General features: G+C 42.5%; 1 protein-coding gene across 1 annotated transcript in view; it reads left to right on the top strand.

Moving 5' to 3' along the window:
* The window catches only part of TENM1 (teneurin transmembrane protein 1), a 572,606-nt gene that overhangs the window by 237,029 nt on the left and 320,432 nt on the right, over window positions 1–15,145 (top strand). Inside the window, exon 3 of the mRNA XM_025205187.1 lies at window positions 11,012–11,272. Coding sequence (XP_025060972.1) covers window positions 11,012–11,272 — 261 coding nt within the window. The remainder of the gene's footprint in view (window positions 1–11,011; window positions 11,273–15,145) is intronic.

The following is a 15,145-nucleotide window of genomic DNA, read 5'->3' as shown; positions in this document are numbered from 1 at the left end:
TGGCCCCTGTGTGTCTGCGCCCCTCAGGTGCTGGGCCCCTGGCCCTTGTGTGGCCCTAACTTAGCCCTGTACCCACTCTGGGCTCAACAGTCTCTCATGACTGTGCCCCTCTCAGGCACCAAGCTCTTGGCCTTTGTGTGGTTGCCCCTCGCTTGGGTGTCAAGCCCCTGGCTCCTGTGTGGCTCTGCAGCCTTACACTATGCCCTCTCTGGGCTCAACTGAAGCTCAATCCTTGAACCTGCCTGACAGAGCTCAAGACAATCATGTGCCCTTTTGGACACTAATGGGATCTCCGTAACCACCCCTTACAGTCTCATCCCATACCACCAAATTACACATTAACCTAAGCTATAAGCCCCTAGGCTATAACAAAAGCACACATATAGTAGAAGCAGCCCTCTACCCCTTTGAGAGAGCAAGCCTTTCTTTCTTCCAGCAGGTATACTTTTCAACCCAGGCTATACCCAAGCCTGTACACTTAGCCTTCTTGACTCTCAAACCCTCTGGTCCTGGCTCAGCCCTTCCCTGGGCATATGGACCATGGGTAGGCCCCTCAAACCCTCTAGGGCAGTGGTTCCCAACCTTTTTTTGTTGTGACCTACTGTTGGGAGCAGAGTGTGGCAGCAGCGATGGCGGCCCAGAGGCAGGGGCAGGGGCGCTCCCGGCATGCAGCGCAGCTCATCCTTTGTGTACGGCACTGCCAGCATTGCCCCCGCAACCCTCATTTGGGTTGCAACCCAACGTTAGGAACCGCTGCTCTAGGGGCTAACATAAAACAAGAGTCACCTGTCTGCTAATCAGTCTTTCTCTGCTCAGGTGACATGCCTTGTTCCCAGGCCTGCAGAGCTGTTTATCTCAGTTCAGGTCAATTCAGGAGCCCTGCAGCCAGGAGCTCCTCACCTTGTAGCTGCTGGGGGAGAGACTACCTGACCCATACCAGGTCTGGTCTTATGCAGCTCAAGCCTGAACCCTCTTCTGGTCAGGTGAATCCCTTATTAGCTTCCCCCAACACCTGCTGGCAGCCTCTCAGGTTGCTTGTCCTCTTAAAGGAGCAGGCACATCCCAGTGCCCTGTGACAACAGGGAATTTCTTTTGCCATGTCTCATGCACCCAGCCTCTCTGGCATTGTGTCTCTTCCATCCTCAGAGGTAGAGGGGACAGTAGTTTCCTTCGTTGCTCGTTTCTGTGTTGTCTGTCACTGCAGCAGTACAGCGATGAAGAATACAATGTAAAATAGATCTGCCATTCACACACCCTTCTGCAAAGCCCCAGGATCAAAACAAAAACAATTGGCACCAAACAAAATAAAAGCCTTGCATTGTGCCTTTAAAGACTGCTACACTCCGGCTCTGACAGACAGCCAAGGAGAGCAACTTCTAAAGGCAGAGATCCTAAACTGAGAAAGAGCCCTGCCACCATTTTGGGAGGTTCAGTGGTGGGAGCTGGTAGCAAGAGCCTCCCAGCTAGTCCTAGCTACTGTGACAGGTTGCTGGGTAAGCAATGATTGCGCTAATATTTTTTCTAGTTTCTACTGTAGGGATATGTGACTGTGGTAGGTTGGTCCATGTTCCTGCAGAAAAGGATTTTTCTCCAATTTATCATTTAATAGACAGGCAGGTAGATCGATGCTACTGAATACATTAGAGATAGACCTGATTAACTTTGGATCTGGATGTCCCCTTGTCAGGCATGTCTTGCTCCACATGCTTGGGCTCATTTCTAAGGTTTATATTCTCCTCCCCAACCTCTTAATTTTTCATTTCAAGGTGGAGTGTTGGTGATGCTAGCTTTGCTAGGGGATGAAGACACCTGATCCCATGTAAACCTCTGCTTTCACTTAACATAGGTTCAGATCTGGTGTTACTCTATTGAGATGTTCACTGAAGCTGACTAAGATCATGTAAATTGATCCTTCACTCCAGCCTAGCTACTTATCCCCCCTTCAGTTGATTCCAAGAAAAAGTAGGTGGTAATATCACTGATGCCAGTTAAAGCAATAGAGGTCAGAACTCCATCCTTGCTACCGAAGGGGTGTTTCTGGGTTGCTTCATGACTATCCTTTGATCAGCAGCATTTGCTTTATGGGCAAGTCTCCATGTCCCCAGAGAAAGAGAAATGTGTGTGTTATTTCTATCATTATCATCTCAACAGGCTTTCCTACCACTATGGACATTTTCTAGGTGCATTCTGACAGATGTTGATATAGGAGCGCTGGACCAGACTCTGGTGTGGTCTGAAATGGCTTAGCTTACATGTCTTGTTCACTGCCAAGGGAATCTGGATTCTGAATTTGATTTTGAATCTTTAAATGTAGTTTAGTTTAAAACTTAATGAAAACATAGTGAGAAAGAGAGCTAAGACTTCATTCTTAGAGATAGTATAAAGTAGAGGCTAAGTTCTAATTGTGATTATGCCAGATGTACCCTTGTGTAATTAACTCAAGGAAAACTGTGCCCTTCATGTAACTTATTCCATTGGGCTCCACTCAAAATAAAAGGGAAAAATGTCTAGAAACTAGAGAGACATACCAGCACAATTTTTTCATAGTACTTAAATTTATTTCTACCACCAGTTTTAGATTCTAGCTTCCTTCCAGAAATTAAGATTTCTGTTAGAAATTCAAGGTGGGCTTAGACAAGAGGCTATGATTGTTGTGGGTGATATCTTTTATTGGACTAACTGCATGGTTGGGGCCTAACTTTGTAGGTTTAGACCTAACTTTGATTATTTGATTGGGGGAAGGTTATCTAGGTTTAACCTGAGTAAAAAATTACCCACAAACAAGCTTCATTTAGGTGAAGTTAAGCTTGCAGGCAGAGATGAATGGTTTGAGTGTCTGTTCCTTTTAAAGAATGGTAGGCTAAAATCCACATAAAGCTTGTTATAAATCCAGGAAATAGAGTTAAGGTTTCCCCTGCCAAAGACAGCACTGACTTGCACATAAGTAATGACCGTGACTTTGTCTCTGGCCTCTTAGAGTTGCAGCTATACATCTGTCCGAGAAAGGATCAGTATTTATTATAATATTTTATTTTTCATAGCTGGTCTTTAAGAAAATGTGTTTTGTCTTTTAATTGCAGTAAGATAATCTGCCACAGATAACTTTGATTTATGGTTCAGTTGTGCAGTTCTTCTTCATTAATGTTCTGGTCTTGATTTTTTCTTAATACAGAGTTAATAAAAGCACAGGCTGGGACTTCTGGGTATCTTTTAAAGTCTAATAATATAAGGAAAGGAGGAATGGCTCCATTATCCATGGTTTTCATGACGCGTTGGCTGTCTCACATGCTACAAACCTGGTGTGGCTTTAAAAAAACAAAGATTCCTTTAAAATCATGGTGAAATTATTTATAAAGTATTGTCATTTAAAAATCTAACCTTTGAAAGCACAACAGATTTTTGTCTCGAACTGTTTTGAATTGTTTCACTACGTGGAAAAAGGACAGTATCTACAGTTAATGATCCTTCTGTGCATATGGAAAATAAGATTGTAACAGAAGAGATTGTGAAACAAGCTTATAAAACCTGTAGTATTGTCAGGAATTCAGTTGCCCTTTCTAATGTCCAGTATTCAGTAATCTTTTTGCCCCTAGTGGGCGCGCGCACAAGATTTGCAGCACTTCAGAGCAGCTTGAAATGCCACCAACCACACGCAGCACATGTGGACCCATTTGCCATGTTGCTAATTAGCAGCAGAGTTGGGTTTTTTGACACCAGGAGATCCCAGTGTCAAAAAAAAATGTCACTGAAAAACGATGCGGTGCATGCGGCAGCTGCACGTGCTGCCGGAAACCGGAGCCTGGCCGGCCAGAGCCATGCCCTGGCTGCCAGCCAGTCTCTGAGTAGCTGTCTTGGCATGAGTGCTGCCCTGGGAGGCCCCCTGGGCCCCAGGTAAAGCTGCTGGGGTCAGCACAGGTGGGTGTGTTAACTCTACCATTCATGAAAGTCAATAGGCGTTCAAATCGCTGAAAGGTGCCTGCCATCCTTAATTTTGATGAGTGAATTTTTTTCTATTTCAGAGGCTTATTGTGCAAGCCCTAGAGAATTTGCAAGGTGGGAGGCCTCTTCCAGGGAACCTTAGGAGGCTTTTCAGTTAGAGGGAACTGCCCCCTCCGGCCCACAGAAAAGTTTCTTGCTAATCATGTCTGCTTTTTGCCAAATACCTGAACTAGGCTTTGTGTGCTAGCTACTAAACCAAAAACCATGTAGTCACTCTTACCTAGCACTGGGGCCAAGCTAATCAGCTCTGCAGTCAAGTTCACTGAGTTAAATTCTGAAATCATTTCCAGGGTATACCTTCCTGGTGGCAAAAATAAAGCCAGCCTTACTTCCTTTAGGCATTAAGCACTGAATCTTTCTCCTCTTCTTTGACACCTTCCGTCCAGCATGACAAAAAAACCAGAATCTGCCTACAAAAACCCCCCAGAATCTGTCTTCAGAAGCTTTCAGCAGTTGTCTTGTCAAGAGCTTCCCAAATGACCAAATCTCTTATTATTTAGTCTTTTAATACTGTTAAATACTTTAAAGCCCTTTGGCTTTCCAGAGGCAATCGCTGTGAGATAAGGAGCTGGCTACCTTTTCCTTTCCCTGTTGTTTTCCTTTTCCAGAAATAATTGTTTCTGTTCTGGAAGAAGCGTAACATAATTTATAAAAATAGCATGCTTCCGGTAAAAAGAAGCAACGAGCCATTGGCAGAATTAAATTCCCTGAAAGTTAGCACAGCCCTTTACAACAACCTATAAAAACATTTGATTTCTTTACAGAAGCACTAAGAGAATAGATAACGAATATATCAAAAGTCTGGTTAAACTATGACAGGAAGGCAGTCTGTATTCCCTGAGGCTCCCATCTCTTTCTCTTCTAGCATCTTTCAGTGGCTAGCTCTGGACAGGGAAATAAGAAACTAAGTTAAAATGGATAAGGAAATCAAGGGACAAAAGAAAAATGGAGATGCCGCAGAAGAAAATATACAGGTATAATGAATGTAAGGCAGAGATGTATAATAATAGATACAAAATTGAAATGCGAACAGACCTGCATGCATACCAAGATGTAAACAATACAGCAAACCAGTCTTCTTTATAACATAATAGCTTACCTAATTGCACATATAAAGGAATGTGATATTTGAATAGGTGGCAATAGGGGGGAAAAGTGTGATAGCAAGATGTTGCTTTTTGATATGGGTTTTGTAAAGTCTCATCTCTCAATAAGCTAGTTTTTTAGTCTGACCGCTTCTGTCCCTTAACAACTTTTGGTAAAAAATGTTTGCCAGTTTAATGTGTTTAAATACTCCCATGGAAGTGTGGGGAGGAGGCGGGGCGGGAGCAGGGGAAATGCAGCGTATACTCAGCAATTCAACAGCTGCAAAACTTTGAAATAAAATGTAAAGTCACGTGTGCAAAGAGTGGCCTGCAGACTGTTAGAAAAATGGCCTAATGGAGGGCCCTGAAGTCCCTCAATATTTAATCCACTAGTCCAATATATAACCAGAAACTGTACTACCTGAGGAAGAAATGAGAAATTTTAAGGGCCATTGAACACTCTGAATTTGCAGTGTTCAGTAGTCCTTGAAATTTCTCATTTAAGATGGGGACCTATATACTGCCTTCAGAAATGAACAGAAAATTCACTTCCACCGCCTGATTTAAATTCCAGGAATCTCTCTTCCTGCTCACTTGAATATTCTGGCACTGTGTGGCTCACCTGCTTTGTTGGAATGAATTTATTTTCATTTTGAAAGATGCTTCCCACACTATCTGTTGGCACAACTGCAAAATATGAAACAACATACATGTCTTCAGAGAGAAGAGATTGGTAAATAACTCAACATGACATATTGCATTTTGGTTTAGAAAAAGAAAACCTTAGTCTTTGTTAGTCCTGTAATTCACTCCCATCATTAGTTGAAGAGCTTTACAGCAAGGTGTGATGCCCAAGCCATTCCAAGCAGGATCTCTCTAGGGAAGGTATTAGAGAGATTCTTAACTAATCTGTAGTTCAGAAGCAGAGTTTAGAGCCATAAGCTTTGTGCCATGAGAAATTATGACAAAATCTTTCTATATGGTTTCATGTCTCCCTAAGTGCTAAACGAAGTATATCTTTCCTTTTACAAAAACTCAAATTTTGCTTGCTTTCCCTCCAGCTTGTGTAGGTAAAATCCTCCAGGCTGAGCCCTGTACTTCTGTGATAGCAAGATGTTTTAAGCATTGTTGTACAACACTTGATCGTGGCAGTAATTCATGGTCACTTTACCCATTTTTTTCCTGTAGACACTGTAAGCATGGTTAGTCATGGTGGAAAAAACAGAAAGGTAGGCATTGAGAGTCATGAATTTCGATGAGCACTGATTTTAGTAAGTCCTGAATTAATCAGACTGACCACATAAAGCCATGCTTGAATATACTGGTCCAAGATCCTCTGAGTTTAGTATCACATCGATGCAACTTACATCAGCATACAAACTGGATTGGGATTGCCTTTGTGGCTGAAGTCACTGTGTAATAAGCCTCCAGTATTTCTCGGGGCTGGGAGTACTTCCCCACAGGGGAAGGAGTGGCAATGCTTTATGCACAGTTGAGGCTGTGAGGCTGGCAGACCGTGGTATCCATGCCTGCCAGTTCAGTTGTTTGATTTACTATAACAAGATAAGGCTGCTCAACTTCTAAGCATCTTGGGGGCTGCGCTAGTGGGGACCTCAATACTGTGAGCTCGGATGGACTCTGTGGGTGGCCTAGGCCCCACCGCTCCACTCCACGTGCATGGGCAGCCCCTGCCGCACTACACTGGGTGGCACTCCTCAATCAGCTCGCCAGTCATGGGCTCCCCCACTGCACTACGGGCTTCTCCACACAGTCCCAGCCCCCGAGATGGGTGCAGGAAGTGGAAGCTTGAGGAGGGAGGGAAAGCCCGAAGACCCTGGCAGTCTGGTGGGAGCCTGGGGGCTGCTTATTAACCCTTCATAGGCCACATGCAGCTCCCAGGCTACCACTTTTACAGCCCTGAAACACATAATATCTAACAGCGAACTGCATCATTACCCAAGACAGAGTAAAACCTTCTGTTGGGATTAATTGCCCACCAGTAATTTTTTCCTATTGCAAATTTACTGTGCTGCAGGGAAATGGAAAGAGGGAGATCTATTTATTTATTTTTATTAAAAGTCAGATTTCCAATTATCAGTTGGATTGCAAATTCTGATTTCTTCTTTTAAATTCCTACATGTATTACTTCCCTTTTTTATATACACAGAAAATAAAGTTAAAAGGTCACACACTCTTTAATCTGGTTGAAGTGACATGTCCTGCAGTGTTTTTTCCATGTACAGTTGTTCCTCAGACTTTATTTATTTATTTACACCACAGAGTGGTATATGGTAACCTATGTAAAACTTTGATTTTTGTATGAATGTTCCAGTTTCTTTTGTGACCAGCATTCTGGTAAGACTAGATCTATCATAAATCCGCTTGAACTTTATCTCCCCTTGGGAATATGCAGTATTTTAGGTAACAAGGTTAGATGCGCAAGGCTAAAAACCAACCACTTTCGGCACTATAAGTGCTTTGCAGCAAATGCATCCTGTGGGAGTTAAAACACTACAAAGGCTTGTTTATTTAAGGAAATAGTCTATGGAGGCAATGCATTGTGTATGAGAGGAAGGTACTGCAATTCAATTCAGTATCATTTGTGCTAAAAACAGCAAATTTGTTTTGCTACTTCTCAAAACAAAAAAGCTAAAATATTGAATACATTAGCTGCTACTTTCTGAATTAACATATAGACTGAGGGGTAAATTGTGCCCTTCATAAGCATGTGAAATCTAATTAGCATTAGTGAGATTTACTGGGTTGAATTCACCCCTTGGCTTATGCCAGCACAAATTGACAGAACTTGGCCTGCAGGGTACAAGTGGCAGACTCTCTGCCTGGAGTGGGCCAGAGCAACTCTTTGCATCCATGCTTCATTGGGGCCCTGAAGTCAGCCAGCTCAGCCTCCAAAGTTACTGGAGTTTTAGCAGTTACTAAAAAAATGTCTTGCCTGGTAAGAGAAAGTCAGTGCTGCTTTGAGGAGGAACAAAGGGAAGAAGACATTTTTGTTTTATGTTTTGCACCTGATTGTAATTGGTCTTATAGAGAGAACATAGTTCACAAAATTTGTTTGGTGCAACACCTTGCAGAAGGCCAGATTTCCAGGTTAGAACAAAGTTATCCTGGTAAAGAATAAATATATTTTGGATTTATCCAATTATTTTAAATAAACACATACGGAAGAGGATGAAAAGGTGCACTCCAAGCAGTGGGCCTGATCTTGTACATCTTTTGCAGGTAAAGATAGCAGTGATTTCTGTAGAGATGGTGTGCACACAGCTGTATATCATGAGTGTCAGAGTGGGCAAGGTTCTTCACTCAATTACACTGGTATGGTCCAAAAATAAGTAAACTGATTCTCTACTTATGGACTAAAGGAAACTGGAATAAAGCCCATCAATGAATAGATTTTATCCAATGATAAAATAGAGAAAAAATGTTCGTCTTTTTTGATAGAATTTGTACGTGGCATAGTTCTATAACATCCTGTCGTTAAAGGTCAAAACAACCAATCAATATATGGGACTAATTTGACTGCTTTTGAATTGTATTAATCTTTAATGGAGAAATCTCATCTTGTCCCTTGACAGTTCATGTTGTTGTTGTTGTTTGCTTTAAATAAAGATGCTCGTTTTCTCTACCTCCTTTCTGGAGACCTCTCCTGAAGCTCTAGTGGGTTGGTGTAGTGGTAGAGACTACCGATGGGTTTTTCTTCGCAAGGAGACAAGGGTCAGGTTCATTTTGTTCTGTACTTACAGCCTTGGTTTCTTGTTTTTTCTAGATATTTTTAACTAGCCTGCCTCAAGAAAAGACTGTTCCCCAGACTGGTGTTTAGTATTACTTTGTGCCTGAGGCCCAAAGACCTGCAGATGTTCAGCAGCTTTCAAATTAAGCTTCTTAAGGGTAGAGGAGCTTAACGTTAGGTGTGTAAATTATGGTTGAGACCTTTTAGGATGTCACCAAGACTTTTTCACATCTGACGATGATTTTAAAGTGCAGGCAGTTTCTGCTCAGTGCCTGCCAAGTGAATTGGTCTGACCAGCAAGGCTTTAGTTGCAGTGATAGTTGTGAAGACCATTAAGTCTCACACTGCATCAGTGGCTCTACCTCTGGAATATTTACCTCCTAGAAATCAGCAAGACAACTTTTAGGAATCCCCCAAACATCTGTACTCCACACTCTTCTCCCATGCTGGCATCCTAGGCCTGAAGTTCAGTTTGAGAGGAAAGTTTTCTAATCTTCAGTTGATTAGGACCCCACATTTTACTCCTTGGGACTCGCATGGTTAAGTGGATTGTCACAAGTGAGAATATGCAGAGGCTACCTTAACAGAAAATGGAAGTTTACTAATGTGTTGCTTGCCGGTGGTTCTTCGAGAATGTTTCCTCTGCATATTCACGTTATGGTTCCTGGCCACCCGCTGCTCGGCCTTGGAGCTCTTCTGTTCTATAACTCTCTTAGCAGGAGTCATTGAAATACCAGGCACTGTACAGTTCTTTAAAACTGTGTCTCTGACCATCTGGGGCCATGAAGGGGCACTTGTACAGCGCCAGGAGTCTCTGCTTTTCTAGGAAGCTCCTGTAGTTCAGCAGCCCTGGAGACCAAAATCTACAAGTGTGAATATGCAAGGACAGCACTCTCAAAGAACTGTGCTTACCGGTAAGTAGCCTTGCTTTATCAGAGATCTTCAAACTTAGTTCTGTGAATTCTTCATCTTAGCAGACCCTGAAGGCCCTGGCAAATGTTAAAACAATGGCATGGTTGCAAGTGGAGGAATTTTATGCCCCGTCCCAAGCATCATGCCTCCTGCCATGAGGCATGGCAGAAGGTGTAGTGTTTGGAAAGGGGCATAAAATTCCTTCGATCCCAGTCGCTCCACTGCTGAGCTTCTCCCTGCCCAGAGCTGTCTCCCCGCAGGTTTCAAACCTAGGGCAATCCAGCCTGTATCTGACAGTTAGCTGATTGTTGGACCAGCTCTGATAGTCCTGAGTCCAGTTTGAGACCCCAGATTATCATGCCTGCATTAGAGAATTGGCTTGTTTTTCCAGCCCTGGGACCATCCAGCTATATAAATGGCTTTTAAAAGACTGGGCACCAGGACCCCATGATCAGGAAGCCTCTCCTTTAACCAAGGTACCTGTCCATCCCCTGCCCTCCCCCATCGTCCTCCCCACTGCCTCCCAACATCTTAAAAATCACGGGTGCAGCCTGACTTCCTGCAACCAGGCATTTTAAAATGGTTTGCCATACAACCCCCATGGAAGCTGTCCACAACAGCATGGGGATGCTACATGTTCATACAAACAAGCCCCAAAGATGTTCAATGCATTTTGTAGAATATCATTATGGCTTGTTTCCCACTTTATGATGCCATAAGCCAGCTGAAAATTTAGTATTGTTACTATTTATGCTGCTATTAACACATTAATCGCACTATAATTGTAACATGTCAGGGGCATCGTAGTTCTCCAATTTTTTTCCATGTTAAAAAATATCAAGTAAGATTCTGTTTAAATTTAGAAATGCATGGGTTGGTTTTCCTTTTGTATTATTTTGTTTCTTTTTTTCTTTTTGGTGAAATCGGTGTATTCACTTGATGCTATAAATTGCACTTCTTATAGTAAATTGATATATTATACTTTAAGAATTAGGAAAATTGTATATATGTTTTTATGAGTTATATACATTCCTATCAGATTGGAAGACACAATTAAAGATTTCATATAATTTACAGCATCGTGCATTGGAAAAAATATTTTTATATTTATATTTGTGTTTATATTTAAGAAGCTTCAAATGCCAGGACCAAACCCAAAATCATTAAGCAGTTTTAATTCTAGAAACAGATTCTTCCAAATGGTTTATGTTAAAAGAAATAGTGTTACTCACTTCTAAAGTCCTCTGAATGGTTTTTTTGCCCCCAGAGATGGAATTCTGCGAGACTCCCCACGTGCTGTGCTCTGGCTACCAGACAGATTTACATGGTGCAGCTCAACATGGTTATCCATTAGAGATGGGATCAGATGTGGATACCGAGACTGAAGGGGGTGCTTCACCAGACCATGCCCTGAGGATGTGGATGAGGGGGATGAAATCGGAGCACAGTTCCTGTTTGTCAAGCCGGGCAAACTCTGCATTGTCCCTCACTGACACCGACCATGAAAGGAAGTCTGATGGAGAAAACGGTAATAAAGTAACTAAGATCATATACTAAACTATAAGGAATGTTTTATGTGAATATTTCCTGTTGGTTTTTCTTCTCTGCCTCTCTAGATCTTCATTTTATAGGCAAAGGTTTGGTTATGGTCATAGTATAAATGGAAACTACAGAGACAGGAAGAAGACGTTTGAGTTAATTTGTGGATTTCCTTAAAGAATAGTAACTTCTTTTTGTACTGTAGGAACCTTAAAGGGATTTAATCCCATACTTTTATTTGTACTGGATGTACTTCAGCTAAGAATCCACCTGCAAACATTGGGCATTATATTTAACACTAAGTAGCTCTAACTGATCCCCAGGAGGCTATTTGCTGTCATAAATGCCATGCCCATTAATGGGTGTTTGTAGGTTCAGGCCTTTTTTGGAACACCATATGTAAATCTATTGAAGTGGTGAAGCAGGCTTTCCCTTTCCCTACCCCTATTTCAGACTCTCAAAGTCATCTTGGGCAAAATACTAAAAATACACTACTGGGAACCATCCTGCTTTGTCAACCAGATGGAATAGATTTTTTCTTTTGCATCCCTAATTTCTATGATTCTTGGTGTTTTATTGATGTTTGTGAAAAAGTATGTGATCTCTTCCAGACAGCTTTGTGTAATGCTTCTATTGTATTTGAATGTTTAAGTACTTCCTGGAAGGTAGAAATATATTTCTTTTAATTCAGCTAAAGAAAAGAAAATTAAAACGCGATTTACCACCATATATCAAGTTACAAATAGATCAATAAACATGGTTGAGAATTTCTTTACAGAACACAAAGTAAAAGCACATGCCCTTTTGCTTAGTTTTAACATGTGTGTCCCATTATTAATTATGGAGTTTAAAGATGCACTGTATACTACAGTAATGATGGAAATAGTGAGAACATTTTACTTAAAAAAAATAAATTAAAAAATTTATCTATATATCTATATCTCGAAAGGGCAGAGATGGGTACCACTGCCATATTCATATTGGTGGTCATGCTATTTTGGAACTGGTACCATAGAAGGGTTTAGTGTAAGGACCTATGATTAATGTTCACTCGATAGTAGTCCATGTTTTGACAGCTATACAGTTCAGGTTCTATATGAAGGTTGGTAGTATAAATATAATTTGCCCTGTAGGTTATCTATACCAATGAAAATGGACAATATAGGTTCACAGTCACATAATTACCTACAGGAATAATAGAAAGCCCTTTCCACAGGCACAACTTCCTTTATGTGATTGATCCTTTTCAGAAATTAAGTCGTTTGTGCTAAGGGGGAGAATGTAACTTCTTTTTTTGATTATAAGGTTAGAAGGGACAATTATAATAATTTACTCTGATGTTCTGCATAACCCAGGCCATAGTTTCACTCACTGATCCTGCATTAAGTTCTGGTTCTCCAGAAAAGGTATTCATAGTTTTCTAATCAAGCTGTCTAGTGGTTAATGTTATGTTCTTAACCTTGGGTCTCAAATTCTGTCCCAGATTCAAAATAAAAGATTGAGGGCAAAATGTAGGTGTCACACTCCCACCAGATTGGCTACTGGAACTGAGAGCACAGGTATAAGGCATTTATGTGCCTGAACTGTGGTGTCTCCATGGCAGTATCCAGGGAAGCTCAGTGCCACTGCTGGGAGCCACACACCACCATGGCGAGGCTCTCCCTGCCCACCTGGCAGCAGTGGCAGTGTGGGGTTGTGGCCCCTGCTGCTGCTGGGTGGGCAAGGGGCACCTGACTATGCTGGTGCGAGGCTCCCAGCAGCAGCACCGAATTTCCCCCCCCCCAGCTCTGTCCTGCTGTGCCAGGTCCTGCCCACCGGGCCGTGGAGTTCTTCAGGGAGGGCAGCAGGGCAGGGAGCCTGAGCCTGTAGCTGCAATCTCTCCCCATGCACAAATCTGAGGGGCATGTACCCCCCCTTGGAGTACGTGCAGGAGAGGGGAGCCAGTGTCCCCCCTCTCCCCACTGTCCTCTGGATGAGCTACCCACAGCTCCATCCCACTTTCCAGCCAGGCCCTCCAGCTGCATATTATAGCCCCAAGCCCCATGCACCGCCCAGGCTTGGCAGCTGCCCCAGCCCTGCCCAGCTCCATCCCTTCCTCACTATGGGGGCCCTTCTCCCCCCACCCCCCCGACTTACCTGCGGGGATGTGCTCCCAGGCTGCCTGGCAGCCATATGCATGTGTGAGCATGCACATGCATGCAGCACCCCCTTCCTGATCACCCTCCTCCCGCTCCCCCAGCCTCTTGCAGTTTGGAGCTCTGCCAGCCTGCCAAGGAAAACCCAGCATTTCCTTTAAAGGAGAAAATCCTGGGTTTTCTCCTTAAAATGAGAAAATCCAGGTTTTACTGCATTTTTCCATGTCAGACAGAAAACCTGGATCCCTGTTCTAAGTAACAGGGTTTTGAGTTGGAGGCTAGCATGCATGCATTCACTGTGCGGCATTCTAAGTGGGTTGGTACTGAAGAGGAAAGCCCTCTTGAAAAGACTTATTTTTTAAGTCTTTACATAATAGGAACAATAAAGAACAGATTTAAATGGTTTTGTCCAGCCCTTAGCACTCGGGAGTCTATTTGGGAACCGGATATACTAATATTTATCCCTTTTCATCATGTGACTTACATGCAGACCGGCCTCTTTGCCATTACTGCCGTGAAAATTGACTTCCTCAGCATCAACACATTACTCTGTGCACCACCTCAGTGAACCTCTGTGGTGTGAAATTGGGTGACTGCGTTAGCCGTTCAATAAGGGGAAAGCTGTGTGAAATATTGTTTTTGCTTCCCCATATCTTGTTCTGTCAGACCTGTGAAGTGAGGCCCGGAGAAGCAGAGATGAGCGGAAATCAGGATTCAGAGGGCCTGTCCATCACCTTCAAGATTAAAATTGATATTAGGTATTTGCAGGCTGAATAAATCTAGGTTTCCTTTTTCCAAAGCGGCCTAAGATGTCACCCAGCAAATAGAAGAGAACAAGATACTGAGTTTAAACAGCAGCCTTGGGAGGACCTGAATGTGTGGACTTTTGGTAAATGGATTTCCTTCCAGTGACCTAAAGCAAATCCATTCCTAGGAAGGGATTTCTAGCGGGCCAGACCCTGAAGTCCTCACTGTGCAGTGCAATCCTCACAGTGCAGTGCAGATATGCCAGCGCTAGCTTTAAAGTTACCTAGCACACGTACTGCTAGCCCTTCAGCCATGAGATTGTGTTGCCATGTCTGCATCACTAGTCGTCCCTGAACTAGCTAGTTTAAAGCTTGCTTGGGGTTGCCTACCTGCCATTGTGATCGCTGTGTAAATGCGCGTTACAGAATGAATGGAGAAAGTGCTTCGGAAGATGATGGGAACTTGCATACAACGAGAAGTGCCTTATGTTACCTTCAGCAGCTTTTCTCCTTGACCTTTTCCTTATGTCTGACCTGAATGCCGATATTATTTGTTTATTTCCTTCTGATTGTTTTAAATGTTTTTAATTCCATAAAATGAATCATGCCGCCACCACCACGTAAAAAAATAAAGGTCATATTCATTCCTTAGTTAAACCAAAATGATGTCAGTGAGTTTGAATGAGTGGGCAAAACTGACCCTGCCTTTTTCAAAGTAAAAATATAATCTCTAGAGTAAGCTTTTTTGTTAATATATTTATTTTGCTTTTTTGGTGTTTTTGGCATTGTATGCATAGTACATTTTCATAAATAATCTTACCCATGTGCAGTCATTCTCAGTACATACAACTTCTAAGTTAATTTGGAAAGGCGGAAGTGTAAAATTACTGAAAAATACCTGTTGTGTTTACACAATAGCTATTTGAAGTACGCCATTAATGTTTTAAGCATATATCGATATTTAATGCTTTAAGCATATAT

The sequence above is a fragment of the Alligator sinensis genome, unplaced genomic scaffold (assembly GCF_000455745.1).
Source record: "Alligator sinensis unplaced genomic scaffold, ASM45574v1 scaffold157_2, whole genome shotgun sequence".
NCBI classification, from domain to species: Eukaryota; Metazoa; Chordata; order Crocodylia; family Alligatoridae; genus Alligator; species Alligator sinensis.
The sequence above is the reverse complement of the archived record's forward strand: the minus strand, read 5'-3'. Positions and strand labels throughout refer to the sequence as shown.